The sequence below is a fragment of the Myotis daubentonii genome, chromosome 16, assembly GCF_963259705.1.
Source record: "Myotis daubentonii chromosome 16, mMyoDau2.1, whole genome shotgun sequence".
Lineage (NCBI taxonomy): Eukaryota > Metazoa > Chordata > Mammalia > Chiroptera > Vespertilionidae > Myotis > Myotis daubentonii.
In genome coordinates, this window is record NC_081855.1 from 32,794,945 (window position 1) to 32,813,501 (window position 18,557).

The window sequence follows — 18,557 nt, forward strand, 5'->3', positions numbered from 1 at the left end:
AAGAGTCCATTAGCCATATTATGTGCGTGTATTTCTAGACTCTCTATTTTGTTGGTCTGTGTGTTTATTCCTTTATCAATACCACACTGGACTTATTACTGTGGCTTTATAGTAACTCTTAAAATCGAGGAGTGTGATTCCTCCAACCTTATTCTTTTCAATATTGTTTTGGCTATTCTAGTTCTTTTGCCTTTCCACCTGCATCTTGGAATCATCTTGTCAGTATTTACCCAAAAAACCTGCTGGGATTTTTATCGTGTTTGCATTGAATCTATACATCAGTTGGGGGAGAATTGACATCTTAACAATATTGTGTCTTCCAGATCATGAACATGGTATGTCTCTCCATCTATTTAGATCTTCTTTTATTTCTTTGATCATTATTTTGTAGTTTTCACATACAAATCCTATACACATTTTGTTAGATTTATACTTAAGCTCTTCATTTTTAGAGCTATTTTAAGTGTTTTTCTTTACATTTTGATTTTATTATATTTTTATTTTGTTCATTGCTAGTATACTGCCATCTTGCTAAGCTTATTAATTTTAGGTTTATATTTGTGTGTTCCTTAGGAACTTCTATATAGACAATCATGTTTTCTGAGAGTATGGATATCAGTATACTTTTAATTTATTTTTTAATATATTTTATTGATTTTTTAGAGAGAGAGGGAGAAGGATAGAGAGTTAGAAACATCGATGATAGAGAAACATTGATCAGCTGCCTCCTGCACACCTCCTACTGGGGATGTGCCCGCAATTAAGGTACATGCCCTTGACCGGAATCGAAATTGGGACCTTTCAGTCCGCAGGCCGATGCTCTATCCACTGAGTCAAACCAGTTAGGGCTCAGTATACTTTTTAAAATGTTTTTTTTTTTATTGCTTTAATGCTGGGACTTCAGTATGATGTTAAATAGGACTGGTGAGAGTGGGCATCCTTGCTTTTTTCAATTCTTACAGCTTCTTTCACACAAATGCTTTGGCATGCCTCTTGTAGCTCTTTAAGTCTTCAAGAAATTTCATTTCAAATTATTAATTTTATATTTAACAAAAGTTTTCTGAAAGCCTATAATAGATCAAGTATGATATGCCAAAACAATAAATCTCATTGCAATCCATTTGTAAAATAGAGAAAGGAAGAGAATAAACCATTCATAACCCCATGGTCCCTTAACATGGGTTATTGAGATCTGGGTATTGACTGCAGGTATTTTTGAACAACACAACTTTTAAAGTGGTTCCAGTGAGCCTTATTAGCTGCAGTGGCCATGGCTCTCTGCCCAGTGTTTCCTTTAAAAGTTTACCAGCCTCAGGAGAGGTGGATGAGCCAGCTTAGACCTCCCTTGGGTTCTGACCTTCCACTGGGGCACAGCAGAGAATCAATTTCCAGTGGGGATTATCAATAAAGTTAATAACATCTCATTTGAATATGATTTTCTATTTCCCATGTTCCTATAGCAGTTTTAGGTCATTTGTTCTCATTTATAATCCTCACTGTGCCCATTGTACAGATGAGGAAATGGAGGCAATCAGCAAGGGGTGATGGAAAGAGCATTGATATTATAGTCCTGTGTGTACCCAGATATGCCATTAACCAACCACATGACTGGGAGCAGGTTCTATCAGGTCGCTAGGCCTCAGTTTCTGCATATGTGAAGGTAGGAAGCTGGAGTAGATGACCTCTTAAGGCTTCAGAGAGCTTTAAAATTCTATGACTCTAGGTCCCGTTCAAGGTTACATGGCTTGTTGGTGGCTTGTTTGACTTGGTCAATGCTTATCTGATCACACCACAAATAACCTGAGTTCCTCCATGAGAATTTCCTCCAGAATGAGTGGAGGCTGTGGCTTCTACCTCCTTCTCCTCTGTCCTGTGTTAAGCTAGAAAGACTTGGCTGGAGGGAAGGAAAGGGGAGAGGGCTGGGTGGATGAAAAAACAAACACACAATCAGAGCTATGTAACAATTTGCACTTAAATCTGGGCTATAAAGAAGGATGATCCAGGATAGAAGTGGTGAAAATCTTGGAGGAAAGTAGCCAAGTCACTTTTTGGAGCATTTTTTTGGTGGGGGAAAGGAATGCAACTCGGTCACATATCCTCAACCTTGAGCAAAGCAGCTTTTAAAAAAGTGAGATGAAAACAAATTTGAGGGAGAAACCAAGATGGCGGCATAGGTAAACACTGGAAATTGCTGCCTCCCACAACAACTTCAAAAATACAACTAAAAGACAGAACGGACATCATCCAGAACTACAGGAAGGCTGGCTGAGTGGAAATTCTACAACTAGAAGGAAAGAGAAAAGCACACTGAGACTCAGAGGAGCTGCGGAAGTAAAGTGCAGAGGTACGGAAGCTCGAGTGAGAGGAAAGGGGCTGGCACCTGAGGACGTGGCTGTCTTTTTTAATCAGGAGGGAGTCACAAGCCCCCGACTGCTCTGAACTCCAGTTCCGGGAAGTCTCTGGGGATCCAGGACTCATACGGGGAGAAACTGGACTGTCTGGCAGCAGGCAGAACTTGGAACTTGAGGGCGGCTTTCCCTCAGAGATACTTGCAGCAATTACCGGGACACTGAGACGCAGGGGGGCCCCTTAGGGCAGGGCTGAGGATCAGCCATAGCTGCTTGCTCCACCCTGTTGATTCCCTGATACCCCGCCCCACCCAAACCGCAGCAGAGGCTTTTGCATATGAATGCCCTGGCCCTTTGCAATCTGAAAATTACCTAACAAACTGCAGCTGGGCCAGACAGACCCAGAACTTCCAAGAGAAGGCCCAAGGCCCCACAGCAGCTTGCATTGCTTCACAGCTGGGCCTCATCTGGGCACCTCCAAACCCCAAACAAGGAAGGGAAATCTGCAGATCTCTTCGTAGCTCATGCTGGGTAGCCTCAGGAAGAGGCTAAATTAGCACCTCCTTAGCACCTCCACGAGCCAGTGTACCCAGTGGTCAGAGTGGGACTATCCAGAATACAACTCCTCAGATCCATAAGGGACACACTCAGGGGGCAGACTCAGTGAGCACCAAAGCCCCACTGAAGCAAGTCTTGCCCCGGAGGGGTGTCTCCAGCACAGAAGTTCTCCCACTGTAGACACAGCTGATTCTCACAGCCAATTGGCCTGGAGGTCAATCCCTCCCAGTGTTACCTACAACAATCAAGGCTTAACTGCACAAAGCCCACAAGGGGGTGCACCAAGAGTGTCTACCTCAGGTAACTGGGGAGGCTGAGCCACTGGGCCCTATAGGACAACTAGTACAGAAAGCCACTCTATCGACACAGGGAAGCATAAAAAAATGCAGAGACAAAGAAAGAGGACACAAATGACAGAAATGGAGGAAAGAAAACTACTGGATATAGAGTTCAAAACCACACTTTTAAGGTTTTTCAAGAATTTTCTAGAAACCGCCGATAAACTTAATGAGACCCTCAAGAAATCTAATGAGACCCTCGAGGTTGTGATAAAGGACCAACTAGAAATTAAGCATACACTGACTGAAATAAAGAATATTATACAGACTTCCAACAGCAGACTAGAGGATCGCAAGAATCAAGTCAAAGATTTGAAATATGAAGAAGCAAAAAACACCCAACCGGAAAAGCAAAATGAAAAAAGAATCCAAAAATATGAAGATAGTGTAAGGAGCCTCTGGGACAGCTTCAAGCGTACCAACATCTAAATTATAGGGGTGCCAGAAGAAGAGAGAGAGCAAGATATTGAAAACCTATTTGAAGAAATAATGACAGAAAACTTCCCCTACCTGGTGAAAGAAATAGACTCACAAGTCCAGGAAGCGCAGAGAACCCCAAACAAAAGGAACCCAAAGAGGACCACACCAAGACACATAATTAAAATGCCAAGAGCAAAAGACAAAGAGAGAATCTTAAAAGCAGCAAGAAAAAGACACTCAGTTACCTACAAGGGAGTACCCATATGACTGTCAGCTGATTTCTCAACAGAAACTATGCAGGCCAGAAGGGAGTGGCAAGAAATATTCAAAGTGATGAATGCCAAGAACCTACAACCAAGATTACTTTATCCAGCAAAGCTATCATTCAGAATTGAAGGTCAGATAAAGAGCTTCACAGATAAGAAAAAGCTAAAGGAGTTCATCACCACCAAACCAGTATTATATGAAATGCTGAAAGGTATCCTTTAAGAAGAGGAGGAAGAAGAAAAAGGTAAAGATACAAATTATGAACAACAAATACACATCTATCAACAAGTGAATCTAAAAATCAAGTGACTAAATAATCTGATGAACAGAATAAACTGGTGATTATAATAGAATCAGGGGAATAGAAAGGGAGTGGACTGACTATTCTTGGGGGGGAAAGGGGTGTGGGGGATGCGGGAAGAGACTGGACAAAAATCGTGCACCTATGGATGAGGACAGTGGGTGGGGAGTGAGGGCGGAGGGTTGGGTGGGAACCAGGAAAAGGGGAGCTATGGGAGGAAAAAAGAGGAACAAATGTAATAATCTGAACAATAAAGATTTAATTAAAAAGAATAAATTTGATTCTAGAAGCAGAGACGTTTCTGAAAGATAGTGTATCATAAGGAGACAGGAGAGGCACCTAACCAATGGCCCATATGAACATTTTGTGAATCTGTAAAATAGCCTCAAGGTTAAAGCAGAAATGAGCTGAGTCTTTGGAGAAGGAAAACTAATCCAGGGAAATTACCCAGGGAAGCTGAGAGACCTCAGAGTTACTCCAGCAAGGGTGACATCGAAAGCAGAAAAGGGAAGGGAACACACACAGGATGAAACCCTGGAAAAGTGGAAGATGTGGCGTTGGGATCATCGACCCAGACACATAGTCTCCCGGGCAAACTCTGACCATGTGTGAACTCAGCCTTGACTGTGATCTCTCTCTGTTTTCAGATGGGATATTATCTATTGCTCTATCTTCAAGTTCAGACTCTTTCTTCTGTCATCTCCATTGAGTTCCTTCAGTGAATTTTGTATTTCTCTTGTGTTGGTTTTTTTTTTCTTCAGTTCTAAACTTTCCATTTGGTTCTTTTTTTAGAGTTTTTACTTTTTTGCTGAGATCTGCTATCTTTCCATAGGTTTCAAGGGTGTTCACTTTTACCTTGGGGAATATGGTGATAATAGCAACTTTAAAGTCTTTGGTCATTTCAACATTGAGAGTTGGTATTTGTTCATTGTTTTCCTTGCAAGTTGTTGAAGTTATCCTATTTTTTGGTGGTTATTTTTTCTTTTAATGCTGAATAATTTTGGGTTGTATCCTGGAAATAACAGATTGTGAAATATCAGTCCTGTCAGTATCCTCTGAAAAATGTTGATTTCGTTTGTTTGTTTGATTGAGCTGTCAGTTAACCCTGACCTGTCTTGTGTGAGGAGTGGTGCCAATATCAGCGAACTTTTCAAAGCCTTTGTGGGCTATTTGGGTGTGCTCCGCACGTGGGACCTGGGCTGTGGTCCACACTACCCCTCAAATTTAAGGGTCCTTTCTTCTCTGTGATTTGTGCCATTGGGCTTATAGGGTCCCCTTTTCTCTGGCTGCGAAGACAGGGGTTTAGCCTTCCTGTGCTGTCACGAACTTCCCATGACTGGGCTGTCTCTGTGCCAAGCGGTGAAAGTAAAGAGAGAAAAATCATAGGGATTCTCTGCATGCCATTTGGACTCTGTGAACCTGTTTATCCTAGTCTTCTAGTACGAGAGGGTTTTTGTTCAGAATCTGAAGTGCTTGTGCAGTCGCTGCAGGATTGTAGCTCCATGACCGGAGGTTAGGAGAAGGAGGTGAAAACGAGGATTTCCCTACACATTCTCAGTTCTGCAGGGGCTCCTTTTCTCAATCCTCTGGCCATAAAGAGAGAGGGCTTTCCTTGGAGTTTTGTTTTGTCTGTACCTTTCTAGGACTCTACAGTTTAAATCAGTAGCCATGGAAGGAAAGACAATCAGGGAACCGATTGCTCTGTATTGGTTGTTGAGTCAAGTTTTGACTTCCCTCCCCAAACTGCCAGCTGTTGTTCTCTTTTCAATGTCCTCACATTTTATTTGTAGTAAGTGGGAAGAGATGGAGGGAGTTTTATAATTTCTAAGTCATAGGTTTGTTTTTTTGTTTTGTTAGTGTTGTTTTAGAGAGAAAAGAAGGGAGAGGGAGGAAGAGGGAGAGGGAGAAGGAGGGAGGGAGGGGAGAAAGAGAGAGAGAGAGAGAGAGAGAGAGAGAGAGAGAGAGAGAGAGAACTATTGATGTGAGAGTGAATTGATCAATGGGCCATCTCCTGCACAACCCCAAATGATCGAGCCCACACATGGCATGTGCCCTGACCAGGACCTTTCAGTGCACGGGAGGACTCCCAACCAACTGAGCCACACTGCCCAGGGCTAAGTCTAGTTTTGATTTGTTTGGTGGCCTTTCTGGTGTGACCTCATTGTCCTTGGGATACTACTCTGCTCTTTAGTCATTTATTTCTGATAACAACTTTGTGTGCGATTTTCCCTTGATATTTTTCTGTGGCTCATTTTTATGAAAAAGTAATTTTGATAAAGTTTTAGAAGAGGCACGATTCACACATCCCCAGCCCCTCCCATTGTTTTTATGTAATATCTGAAAATGTGGTTTCTTGCTTTCTAAGAATGATTAGCTCTGTCAGAGCTCAGTCTGTCCTCCCAGGCTTTTTGGTTGGTACCTTCTGCTTCCTTTGTCTCTGTTGTCTCATCTGGATCTGTTTTGATCCCATCCCCAGCAGTATCTCTTACCTGTAGGGTGTGTGCTAAGAGGAGGCTCTTATTGGTTGGTTCTGAGAGCTCCTGTGACTGAGACAGCTCCGGTCCTTTCAGGTGGGACTCCAGGCTTCTTGCATTCTCTCTCCACTTTAAAGAACTAGAAGAGGAACATATTAAACCCAAAGTCAGAAGAAAGAAGGAAATAATAAAGATTAGAACAGACATAAATGAAATAGACAATAGAAAAACAATTGAGAGACTCAATGAAACCAAAGGTGATTCTTTGAAAATATGAACAAAATTTATAAATCTTTAGCTAAACTGACTTAAAAAGAGAGAGAAGACACAAATAAGTAAAATTAGAAATGAAAGTGGGAGCATTACTACCAGCCTTATGGAAATGAAAAGGATTATAATAGAATACTAGGAGGAATTCTATACCAATAAATTAGATTATCTAGATTGAATGGAGAAATTCCTAAAACACACAAATTACCAAAGTAATTACTTAAGAAGTAATAGAAAATCTCAACTGATCTAAAAGAAGTAAAAATTGTATTAAAAAACCTCCCAACAAAGAAAAGTCCAGAACCAGATGGTTTTATTAGGTGAATTCTACCAAAAGTTTAAAGGAGAAGTAACACCAATACTACTCAAATGCTTCCCAAAAATAGGAGTAAAGGGAACATTTCCTAACACATTCTATAAGGTGAGCTTTACCCTGATATCAAAGTCAAAGAAAGATACCACAAGAAAATAAAGAACCACAGACAAGTATTTCTTATACATAGAGATGCAAAAATCCTCAAAAAAAACTACAAAGAAACTAGCAAACCAAGTTCAACAGTGAATTAAAAGGATTATACACCATGCCCAGGTGTGATTTACCCCAGAAATGCAAAGATGGTTTAGCATAAGAAAAATTTATCAATGTAATGCACTACATTAATAAAATAAAGGAAAACCCACATAATCATCTCAATAGTTGCAGAAGAAACATTTGAAAAAATTTAACACCCTTTCATGAGAAAAAAACTTAGCAAATTAGGAATATAAGGGGGTTATTTGTGGAAAAACCCATAACAAACATTATCTCAATAGTGAAAACTAAAAGCTTCCCCCACTAAGATAAGGAATAAGAAAAAGATGCCTATTTCATCATTATTATTCAATATTGTACTGGAAGTTCTAGCCAGAGCAATTAGACAAGAAAAAATAAATGATACCCACATTAGGAAGGAAGAAAGAAAACTGTCTCTATTTATTTGCAGATGACATGATTCTATATATAGAAAATCCCATATAACCCACAAAAATCTATTAGAGGTAATAAGAAAATTTGGCAAAGTTGCAGGGTCCAAGATCAAATAAAAATATCAGTTGTGCTTCTATAAACTAGTAAAAGACACTTATAAAAGTAAGTTTAAAGATACCATTTAAAATAGCATCCAAAAGAATAAAATACCTAGGAAAACGTTAACCAAGATGATGAAAGACTTGTACACTTGAAGGCTATAAAACATCGCTGAAAAAAAAAATAAAGAGCTAAATAAATTAAAAAGACATCCCATGTTCATATATTGGAAAGCTTAATATTGTTACGATAGCAATACTCCCCAATGTGATCTACAGATTCAATGCAATCCCTACCAAAATTCCAATGGCCTTTTTTTGCAGAAATGGAAGATCCAATTTCTCAAATTCATATGCAATTACAAGGTCCTCCAATTAGCAAAACAACATTGAAAAAGAAAAACAGAAGAATTCACACTTCCTAATCTCAAAACTTATTAAAGCTACAGTAATTGAAATAGTGTGATACCAGCCCACAGATAAACAGATAGACCAATAGAATAGAATTGAGTGTCCAGAAATAGCCCAAAACATCTATGGTCAATTAATTTTATTTACAAGGGTGCCATGGCCATTCAATGGAGAAAGAATAGTTCCTTCAAAAATTGGTGGGTATAACTGAATAACCACATGCAAAACAATAAAGTTGGACCCTAACTTCATAAGTAAAAATTAACTCAATATTAATTGATTATCTAAATATAAGAACTAAATATATAAAACTCTTAAAGAAGTAAATCTTCATGATCTTGGATTTGTCAACAGATTTAAAAATTTGACACCAAAAGCACGAGCAACAAAAGAAAAAAATAGAAGTATTAGATTTCATAAAAATGAAAATATTTTGTACTTCAAAGCACATTATCAAAACATGAAAAGATAACCTACAGAATGGGAGAAAATATTTATAAATCACATATCTTATAAGGGTCTAATATCCAGAATGCAGAAAGAACTCTTATAACTCAACAACAAAGACAAATGACCCCATTGAAAAGTGGGCAAAAAACCAAAACAGATATTCCTCCAAAGAAAATATACAAATGGCCAACAAGCACATAAAAAGATGTTCAATACCATTGACCATTAAGGAAATGCAAATCAAAACCACACTGAATACCACTTCACTCCCACTAAGATGATTAAAATAAAAAGACAGATAATAAGAGGTGTTGGTGATGATGTGGAGAGATCATCACTGTTTGTACACTGTACTGGGAATATAAAATGGTGCAGCCATTGGAAAACAGGCTGGCAGTTCCTTCAAAAGTTGAACATAGACTTACCATATGACCCAGTACTTCCACTGCTAAGTATATACCCAAGATAATTCAAAGCATCCTATATAATAAAGATGTAATATGCAAACGGTCGTAATGCCGTGAAGTGTAACAACCGATCGCGTAAGGACTGGATCATGGATCAGCAGGAGGGTGGGACAGTGAACTACAAGTGGGTGGTGGAGAGCTACAGAGGGGGCAGGGCAGCAAGCTATGAGGGGGGGGGGGTAGGAGGATGGGGAGTTACTGGAGGGCGGGGCAGTGAGCTACTGGTGCACGGATTCCTGTGCAGGGCTATTAGTTATTTATAATAGTAAAAAAGTAGAAACAATCCAAATGTTCAAGAACGAATTGATGGATAAACAAAAGTGCTATATCCATACAATGGAATATGTACTCAGTCAAAAAGGAATGAAGTGACACATGCTACAACATGGATGAACCTTGAAAACATTATGCTAAGAGAAAGAAGCAAGACATAAAACACCACATATTATATGATTCCATTTATACAAAATTTCCAGAATAAGCTAATTTATAAGGACAAAAAGTAGTTTAGTCGTTGCCAGGGACTGGGGAGAGAACAGAGTGGGTAGTGACTGATAGAAAATATGAGGTTTCTTTTCGGGGTTATGAAAAATTTCTGGAGTCACATAGTGGTAATGGTTACAAAAGCTTGTGAATATACTAAAACCCACTGGACTGTGCGCTTTAAAATGGAGAGCTTTATGGCATGTGAATTAAATCTTGAAGGTAAATTACACCCATTTATATTGGGAAGGTCACTATGGCGGTAAGGACAGACCAGAGGTTGGAGTGAGAGATGCCTTAACAGCTGTACATGTGAAAAGGGCCTCGACAAACCGGAGAACCAAGATGGCGGCATAGGTTAACGCCGGAGTTTGCTGCTTTGAACAACTACTTCAAAAGTGAAACCAAAAAACGGAAGGGACATCACCCAGAACCACAGGAACGCTGGCTGAGTGGAAGTCCTACAACTAGGAGGAAAGAGAAACGCACACGGACACTCAGAGGAGGCGCAGTGCTGAAGTCAAATTCTGAGGTGCGGAGTGCGCGGAGCGGGCTGGCGGTGGAGGGCGCGGTTGTTGTTTTCAATCGGGAGGGAGTCGCAGACTCTGAGCACCAGATCCGGGCGAGTCTTTAGGGACCCAGACTCAAACTGGAGAAGCGGGACTGTCTGGCTTCGGTCAGAGCGAGTGCAGCTTTCTCTCCCAGCTTTGCAGCGGGTGCTGGGACTCAGAGAGGCAGAGCCCCTGGGGACAGGACTGAGAGCCGCCATAACTGCTCTCTCCGGCCCACCCTGTTGATCCTGTGCGACCCGCCCCGCCCAAGCCCTGCACAGAGGCATTTGCCGGATAGCCTCAGGCAAAGGCTAGATTAGCACCTCCCTAGAGGACAGAAGTTCTCTCACTGCTGACCCAGCTGATTCTCATAGCCACTTGGCCTGGAGGTCAAACCCTCCCTGGAATTAGCTACAACAATCAAGATTTAACTATAAGACTGCGAACAAAGAAACAGGACAAAATTGTCAAAGGAAGATATAGAGTTCAGAACCACACTTTTAAGGTCTCTCAAGAACTGTTTAGAAGCTGCCGATAAACTTAATGAGATCTACACGAAAACTAATAAGACCCTCGATCTTATATTGGGGAACCAACTAGAAATTAAGCATACATGGACTGAAAAAACGAATATTATACAGATGCCCGACAGCAGACCAGAGGAGCGCAAGAATCAAGCCAATGATTTGAAATGCGAGGAAGCAAAAAACATCCAACCGGAAAAGCAAAATGAAAAAAGAATCCAAAAATGCGAGGATAGTGTAAGGAGCCTCTGGGACAGCTTCAAGCGTACCAACATCAGAATTATAGGGGTGCCAGAAGATGAGAGAGAGCAAGATATTGAAAACCTATTTGAAGAAATAATGACAGAAAACTTCCCCCACCTGGTGAAAGAAATGGACTTACAGGTCCAAGAAGCGCGGAGAACCCCAAACAAAAGGAATCCAAAGAGGACCACACCAAGACACATCATAATTAAAATGCCAAGAGCAAAAGATAAAGAGAGAATCTTAAAAACAGCAAGAGAAAGAAACTCAGTTACCTACAAGGGAATACCCATACGACTGTCAGCTGATTTCTCAACAGAAACTTTGCAGGCCAGAAGGGAGTGGCAAGAAATATTCAAAGTGATGAATACCAAGAACCTACAACCAAGATTACTTTATCCAGCAAAGCTATCATTCAGAATTGAAGGTCAGATAAAGAGCTTCACAGATAAGGAAAAGCTAAAGGAGTTCATCACCACCAAACCAGGATTATATGAAATGCTGAAAGGTATCCTTTAAGAAGAGGAAGAGGAAGAAAAAGGTAAAGATACAAATTATGAACAACAAATATGCATCTATCAACAAGTGAATCTAAGAATCAAGTGAATAAATAATCTGATGAACAGAATGAACTGTTGATTATAATAGAATCAGGGACATAGAAAGGGAATGGACTGACTATTCTTGGGGGGGGAAGGGGTGTGGGAGATGTGGGAAGAGACTGGACAAAAATCGTGCACCTATGGATGAGGACAGTGGGTGGGGAGTGAGGGCGGAGGGTGGGGCGGGAACTGGGAGGAGGGGAGTTATGGGGGGAAAAAAAAGAGGAACAAATGTAATAATCTGAACAATAAAGATTTAAAAAAAGCAAAAAAAAAAAAAAAAAAAAAAAAGAAAAGGGCCTCGAAGGGTGTGACCTGGACATGTCCTAGTACATAGTTCACTCTTTCACCTACAGTGGTGGGAGCAGAGGGTGGAGCCTTGTACTGTCCTTAGTGCCAACTTCAGGGATTTAGTTCTTAGAAATCTTCCTGAGAATTCATTTTCCTTAAGGGCTCTTAGCCTCCTTCATCTGGGTCCTATGCTCAGTGCCCCTGCAGAGTTTATAATGGTGCATCTGATGCAACAGCTCACACACTTTTTAATAACTCCCATTGCTCTTACCCTCAGCAGCCTGAGCCCAGCTTCAATTCACAAGTTAAGCCTAACTTTTGTCCTCTGAGGCTTGTCCCTTCCCTGAAGGCCAATCCTATATGTGTTCCTGGTCTTAGCGAGGCCAGAAACATGGAGCTGCAGGAGAAGGGTGGCCTGGAAGATGGGAGGCTCTAAGTCCACTTGGCCACTTTGGGCTGGAGGTAGGTGATGGGCCCAGTGTCCTTCCCGTGGACAAGTCAGCACTGAGAATGCTCCTGCCAAAGCCTGTTGTAGGAAAATCACGGGGCCCTCGCCGGTTTGGCTCCATGGATAGAGCGTGGGCCTGTGGACTGAAGGGTCCTGGGTTCAATTCTGGTCAAGGGCACATGTTCAGGTTTTGAGCTCGATCCCCAGTAGGGGGTGTGCAGGAAGCAGCTGATCAATGATTCTCATCATTGATGTTTCTATCTCTCTTTCCCTCTCCCTTCCTCTCTGAAATTAAAAAAAAAAAATGTTTTAAAAAATAATTTTTTTTAAGAAGTAAGATAAGCATCGGGTGGAGGGAAGGCATGGGAATTCATTGGGCAAGAATGCTGCGGGGGGGGGGCAGAATTTGGGGAACAGTTGATTTTATCAAGAATTAAGACTTTTTTTCTGTACTGGCTTATATGTTGGGTGGAATTTAGGACAGAGGGTAGGAGGGAGAGAGGAATATAGATGCAACTGCTTTCTCCCCTACCTCCCACAAACAATCTACAGCTTCTTCCCACACCTCGGAGACAACAAACCAAGCCTCTCTCGCACTTCCCACCCGCTAATGTTTCCCTTTTAATCCTCTTTCATTCCTTCACCTTCCTCCTCCTCCTGCCTGCTGCTTCTCCCACTCCCTTCAGGCTTCCATTCCTTCTCTATTGCTATACCTCCATCTTATCTGTCCTTAAATCTTGCGTTTAATAAAACCTGCTAATGCTTCCAAGATGACCACTGACTAGATTCACTCCCCTCCTCTCTCTTAGTCCTGTGTGGACTGATTTCCCGAGAGCAGGACAGATGGGAGACAAGATTGAGTAACAACACAAAGGAGCCTGCAGTCCTTCCTTTACCCCTTACCTATCAGGCCCCCTTTTTAGGTCTCTTTGTTTTCTTCCCCACCTAGACGCCCTCTAAACTTAGTCTCTGTGTAGGTCGGTTGAAGAATCCTGTCCAAAGAATATTATGAGTGTGTAGAGAGAATGCTGGCCATGCTCAGACAATGCTTCTGGGTTCATAAATCTGGTGATGCTGGGAATTCGGATCCTTGGGTGCCCTTCAAGGCCCCTTAAACTGAACCTTTTCATGCAGTGGCTACTCTCTCTCCTACACCTCTCTCAGCGGTCTGGCCCATCCTGTTGCTCCATCCACTGTAAACATATCAAGCGTTCTTTTGGAAAACACCCATGAGAAAGGTTATGTGTGCACCAGGAACCATGTAGCACCAAACATATCAGATTTACACTGAATTGCAAACACATGTGAAGTGACAGAGCCTTCCTTATGGAAAAACACCGATACATGGCAGTGCATGGGAGAGCTAATTCTTTGGGCCTTGAAGGAGGGGTAGAATTCAGATAAGGGAACAGGATGGGACGGCGATCAGGTTGGGCACTGGCTTGACAAAAGGCACTGAGACCTGCGGAACCGAGGAGCTCAAGGATTCTTAGAGGGGGAACAAGTAAAAAAGGGAATTATAGTTAAGAATACAATTCTGGGACTAATCATTCTCTGGGTGACCTGGCGCCATCTCTTTAAGCCTCAGTTTACTTATCTGCAAAGTGGGGATAATTAATAGTACTTAATTATCAGGGATTTAGTTCTTGTAAACTTTCTTGAGAATTTCTTGAAATTTTATTTACAACAGTACCAAGGCCATTCAATGGAGAAAAAATGGTCTCTTCAAAAAATAAAAAAATAAAAATGGTGAGGACAACTGGATAACCACATGCAAAACAATAGAGTTGGATCTTTACTTCATTCCATATGTAAAAATGAACTCAACGTGAATTAACTAAATATAAAAACTAAAAATATATTTACATTTTATAAGCATGAGAATAATGCATGAAAATCAAACAAGACAATGCTTACAAAATGCTTAGCATAGGGAATAGCATATAATAAACAATAAATGTTTACTACGACAATGGCCATAATTACTACCACTAACAATGAGGATTTTGTTACTGCTGCTACTGCTGAGTGGCAGATGGCTCTGCAAAGAAAGGTAGGAGCCAGGTTGTGAGGAAGCCCATGAAATCCCATCGAAGTATGAAGTCTTTCCTGTGGACAATGAAGAACCGTGGGGGAAATTTTTTTTTGAAGAATTAATCATCAACGTTATTGGGTTCAGACCAGAAGTCCATGGGTGTGGAGGACCTTTATATTTGTCCTTTCCCCCTCTACGTTATTTTGGGCTTGTTTCGTAGATGCCTGAGCTGTTTTTTCTCCCAGTAATAACCCTTGGCCTTCTCCTTCCTCTTCTCCAGAGTGGCTGTGACTGCCTGACAGTTCCAGCCAACTCCAGGAGCCCGCGCCCTGGGTAGCAAACTTCCATATGGGCTTCAGACACACAGCTTGGAGGGTGGCGGGAACCACCATTTGCTTTTTCTTGTCATAGGGCGGCAGGATTCCACTGAACACCTTGCAGCGGTCCGGGGAAGCCAGGCCTCACTTGTTCTTGTGCAGCAGCATGCCGTGCGCAGTCTGCCTAAACATGTAGCTGGGGGCTCGGAAGTGGTAGGGGCCGTAGGATGGGGTGATGTCCATCTGCTTGCCGGGGAAAGCCAGATACTTCAACTTGTTCCTGTGGAAATTGTCAGATATATTGATGCCCTCACAGTGCATCTCTGACTGATAAAGGTGTATAAAAGGGTATGGTAGTTGGAATCTTAATACGGACAGAGATGAAAATAGAGATACTAAAGCTGTGCTGTTGGCATTTTAGGAATCAATGACCAGGTGGGAGAATTGGGTTGGGGATGAAGGGTGAGGGGTCAGGGGCTTTCTCAGAGAGACCAAACCACGCCATTTAGGCTGCTGCCCACCCAGTCTCACCGCCACAAGGACACAAAGCCAGAGACAAAAACATGTTACCCTCTGCTGGGGTCGCTGTGACAAAGGCCCAGAAGTGTCTGCTCCACTCTTGCCTGCCTCAGGGCTTCCTGCCCTAGTGAGCTGGGACACGCCCACTCTAACCCTGCACCATCAGGTCATTTTCCTTCAAAAGCCTTCCAGGGGTTCTCAGTTGCCCATGGAGGCACTTTTCAAATGGTCCTATGCTGGGAGCCAGTGGGCCACAGAATAAACAGAGTGCCTCTCCCTGAAGCATCATCTTTACACAAATATTTAGGATAAATGTGAGTTTTGGATGAGACAAATGTGGTGATATTTTGAGTACTGTAATACCTCACAGATAATGTTAGAGATCATTCTGTTTTTTATTTGTGTAATAAGTTGATAGGACTTTTTTTTTTTTGCATATAGTTTTTCAATTCCCTTGTAAAAAGAGCATCAGTGGAATTCTGCTGTCCCTGCCATATAATCAGGCGGGAGTCAGGGAAGGGAGAGTGTTCTATGATTACGATCTTCCTGGGGCGGGGGATTGGCAAATTTTCCTGAACAATTAAATTTTGGAAAAGTGTAACCCAAGGGAATGGGTTTCAACACCAAAGAACTCAGTTCATTTTTCAAGTGAATGTTGTCTAGAACCTTCACCTGCTGAACAAAAGAACGTGTTTCTTCCCTCTCCTGTATTTATTTTATATAACAGCTTGGACTTGCCAAAGTTTTACAAGCCACAATACTTAAATTACAGATTTTGTAACATAGAAATCCACACATGAAACCTATGTGTTCATGTTGAAATACAATAGAAAATTCACATAAGTGTAAAAATATAAAACATAAGAGTTCAAGAAAATTTTGCATGTGTCCTGGGCTGCTTGGGTTCCCCCTGCACATGGCCCCATGACAACAAATGCCACTAGAGAAATATTTCTGCACAAAAGTTTGAGAAGCACTAATCATCCCACCTTTACCACAGTCCAGGTCTGCTTGTTTTTCTTCACAGTTGTCTCTGAATTTGTCCATGACAATTTTGTCTAATGCTCACCTCTCTTCCTTCAAAATGACCCATATGAGTCTCCTGAAATCTTTGTGGTGAAGAAGCATCTGTTTGTGTATTTACAATTACTAGTCTCTACTTTTCACACTCTAGATTTTTGCACCTAGGTTGATGGTATCTGTGGTCACGGATACTTGCTGGCATGTTTATTCATTGGTTGATTGATTCATTTGTGGAGCCTGTGGTTCACAAGGCACATACTGGGTACAGCAGGTGTGAATCAGACATGAAACCCATGGACAAGGACAGCATGGTTCAAAGGGGGAAAGATCCATCTATCCCAGTAAAACAATGTAGGGTGTGGTTAGGGAGATAAGCCCGTGAGAGCCTTGAAAAATGTATTCAACTCCATGGCAGGCTCCCCTACGCTTCCTCTTGGAATAATACAGAATAATGCCTGTGATCAACTCCATCCTGACATTCCACAGGAAAACGGGTGAATTTTCACAATTTTTGTTTTGCAGGTTTCTCTCTGGGTATGTGGGGGAGATTCCATGGAACCACAGAACCTCACATGGGTGTCAGAGTTTGTCCTCTTAGGGTTCTCACAGACCCGGGAGCTCCAGAAATTCCTGTTCCTGGTGTTTCTACTTGTCTACGTCACCACTGTCGCGGGAAACCTCCTTATCATGGTCACAGTGACCGTTGACCCCCGGCTTCACATGCCCATGTATTTCCTGCTTCGAAATCTGGCTGTCATTGACCTCTGCTATTCCACAGTCACTGCTCCAAAGATGCTGGTGGACTTGCTTCACGAGACGAAGACCATCTCCTACCAGGGCTGCATGGCCCAGATCTTCTTCTTCCATCTCTTGGGAGGTGGAACAGTCTTCTTTCTCTCAGTGATGGCTTATGATCGCTACATAGCCATTTCCCGGCCCCTCCGCTATGCCGCCATCATGAATACCCGATTGTGTGTGGGGCTGGTGGTGGCTGCTTGGGTAGGGGGCTTTGTCCACTCCATTGTCCAGCTGGCTCTGATGCTCCCACTGCCTTTCTGTGGCCCCAATGTCCTGGATAACTTCTACTGTGACGTCCCACAAGTGCTGAGACTTGCCTGCACGGACACCTCCCTCCTAGAGCTCCTCATGATCTCCAACAGTGGGCTGCTGGTCCTCGTCTGGTTCCTCCTCCTTCTGATCTCTTACACCGTCATCCTCATGATGCTGAGGTCCCACTCGGGACAGGCAAGGCGGAAGGCAGCTTCCACCTGCACCACCCACATCATCGTGGTGTCTCTGATCTTCATTCCCTGCATCTACATCTACTCCCGGCCCTTCACTCCCTTCCCCATGGACAAGGCTGTGTCCATCAGCTACACAGTCATGACCCCCATGCTCAACCCCATGATCTACACCCTGAGGAACCAGGAGATGCAGGCGGCCATGAAGAGGTTAGGCAAACACCTAGTGATTTACAACAGGGAGTGAACTTTAAATAGGTCGACTTGAAATGATAAACTTCTCTCTGAACTTTCGTTACCCCAAGTGAAAGCGGAGAAAAGTCTTTACAGAGTGTGACACAAAGATTAAATCAATATTTCTACAGACCCACTCCTGTGTCAGATACTGTGTTGGGCACTTTCACACTTATATCTCATTCTCATAAAACTCATAATGAATACCTTATTTTTATAGCAAATAGTTTTACAAACGAGGAAACTCAGAGAGAAATGACTTGCTGAGTAATGAGCAGCAAGGGGTTCCTCTGACTCCAAGTTTAGAGGTAGGAGACATGGATGGGATTTAAAACTCAGGGTCTCCCACAGCCACAAGGGAAAACCTGGAACAGTGGTTCTCAACCTTGGCTGCACATTAGAATCACTTGGGAATCTTTTTAAAATCCTGATTTCTGGGCCTCATCCTCTGGAAATTCTGTTTCTTTGTTACTAATGTTGTGGCCCCGCCCCATAACAAAGAAACGCCTCGTGGGTTTTCTCTTGGACTTCCTGCACTGGGATGAGGACTCCTAGAGGGCAGGGGCTGTGCTCTCTTCACCTTTCAGTCCTCCCAGCACCTTGAACAGTACCCTACACAGAGAGGCGGTTCCATTTTTCCTGCGTCTTGTTCTTTCCCTGTCAATTTCAGAATCTAC

The 18,557-nt window shown here is 42.3% G+C and overlaps 1 protein-coding gene and 1 pseudogene across 1 annotated transcript; one reads left to right on the plus strand and one right to left on the minus strand.

Annotated features, from left to right (window-relative positions):
• Nucleotides 1-14,686: 14,686 nt before the first annotated feature.
• On the minus strand, nucleotides 14,687-15,172 carry LOC132217825 (putative ribosomal protein uL13-like; annotated as a pseudogene).
• Nucleotides 15,173-16,741: 1,569 nt separating this feature from the next.
• LOC132217826 (olfactory receptor 4D1) lies at nucleotides 16,742-18,089 on the plus strand. Its single transcript, XM_059668257.1, has one exon. It carries the CDS (start codon nucleotides 16,958-16,960, stop codon nucleotides 17,891-17,893), a length of 936 nt encoding a protein of 311 aa, XP_059524240.1. The 5' UTR covers nucleotides 16,742-16,957; the 3' UTR covers nucleotides 17,894-18,089.
• Nucleotides 18,090-18,557: the final 468 nt, after the last annotated feature.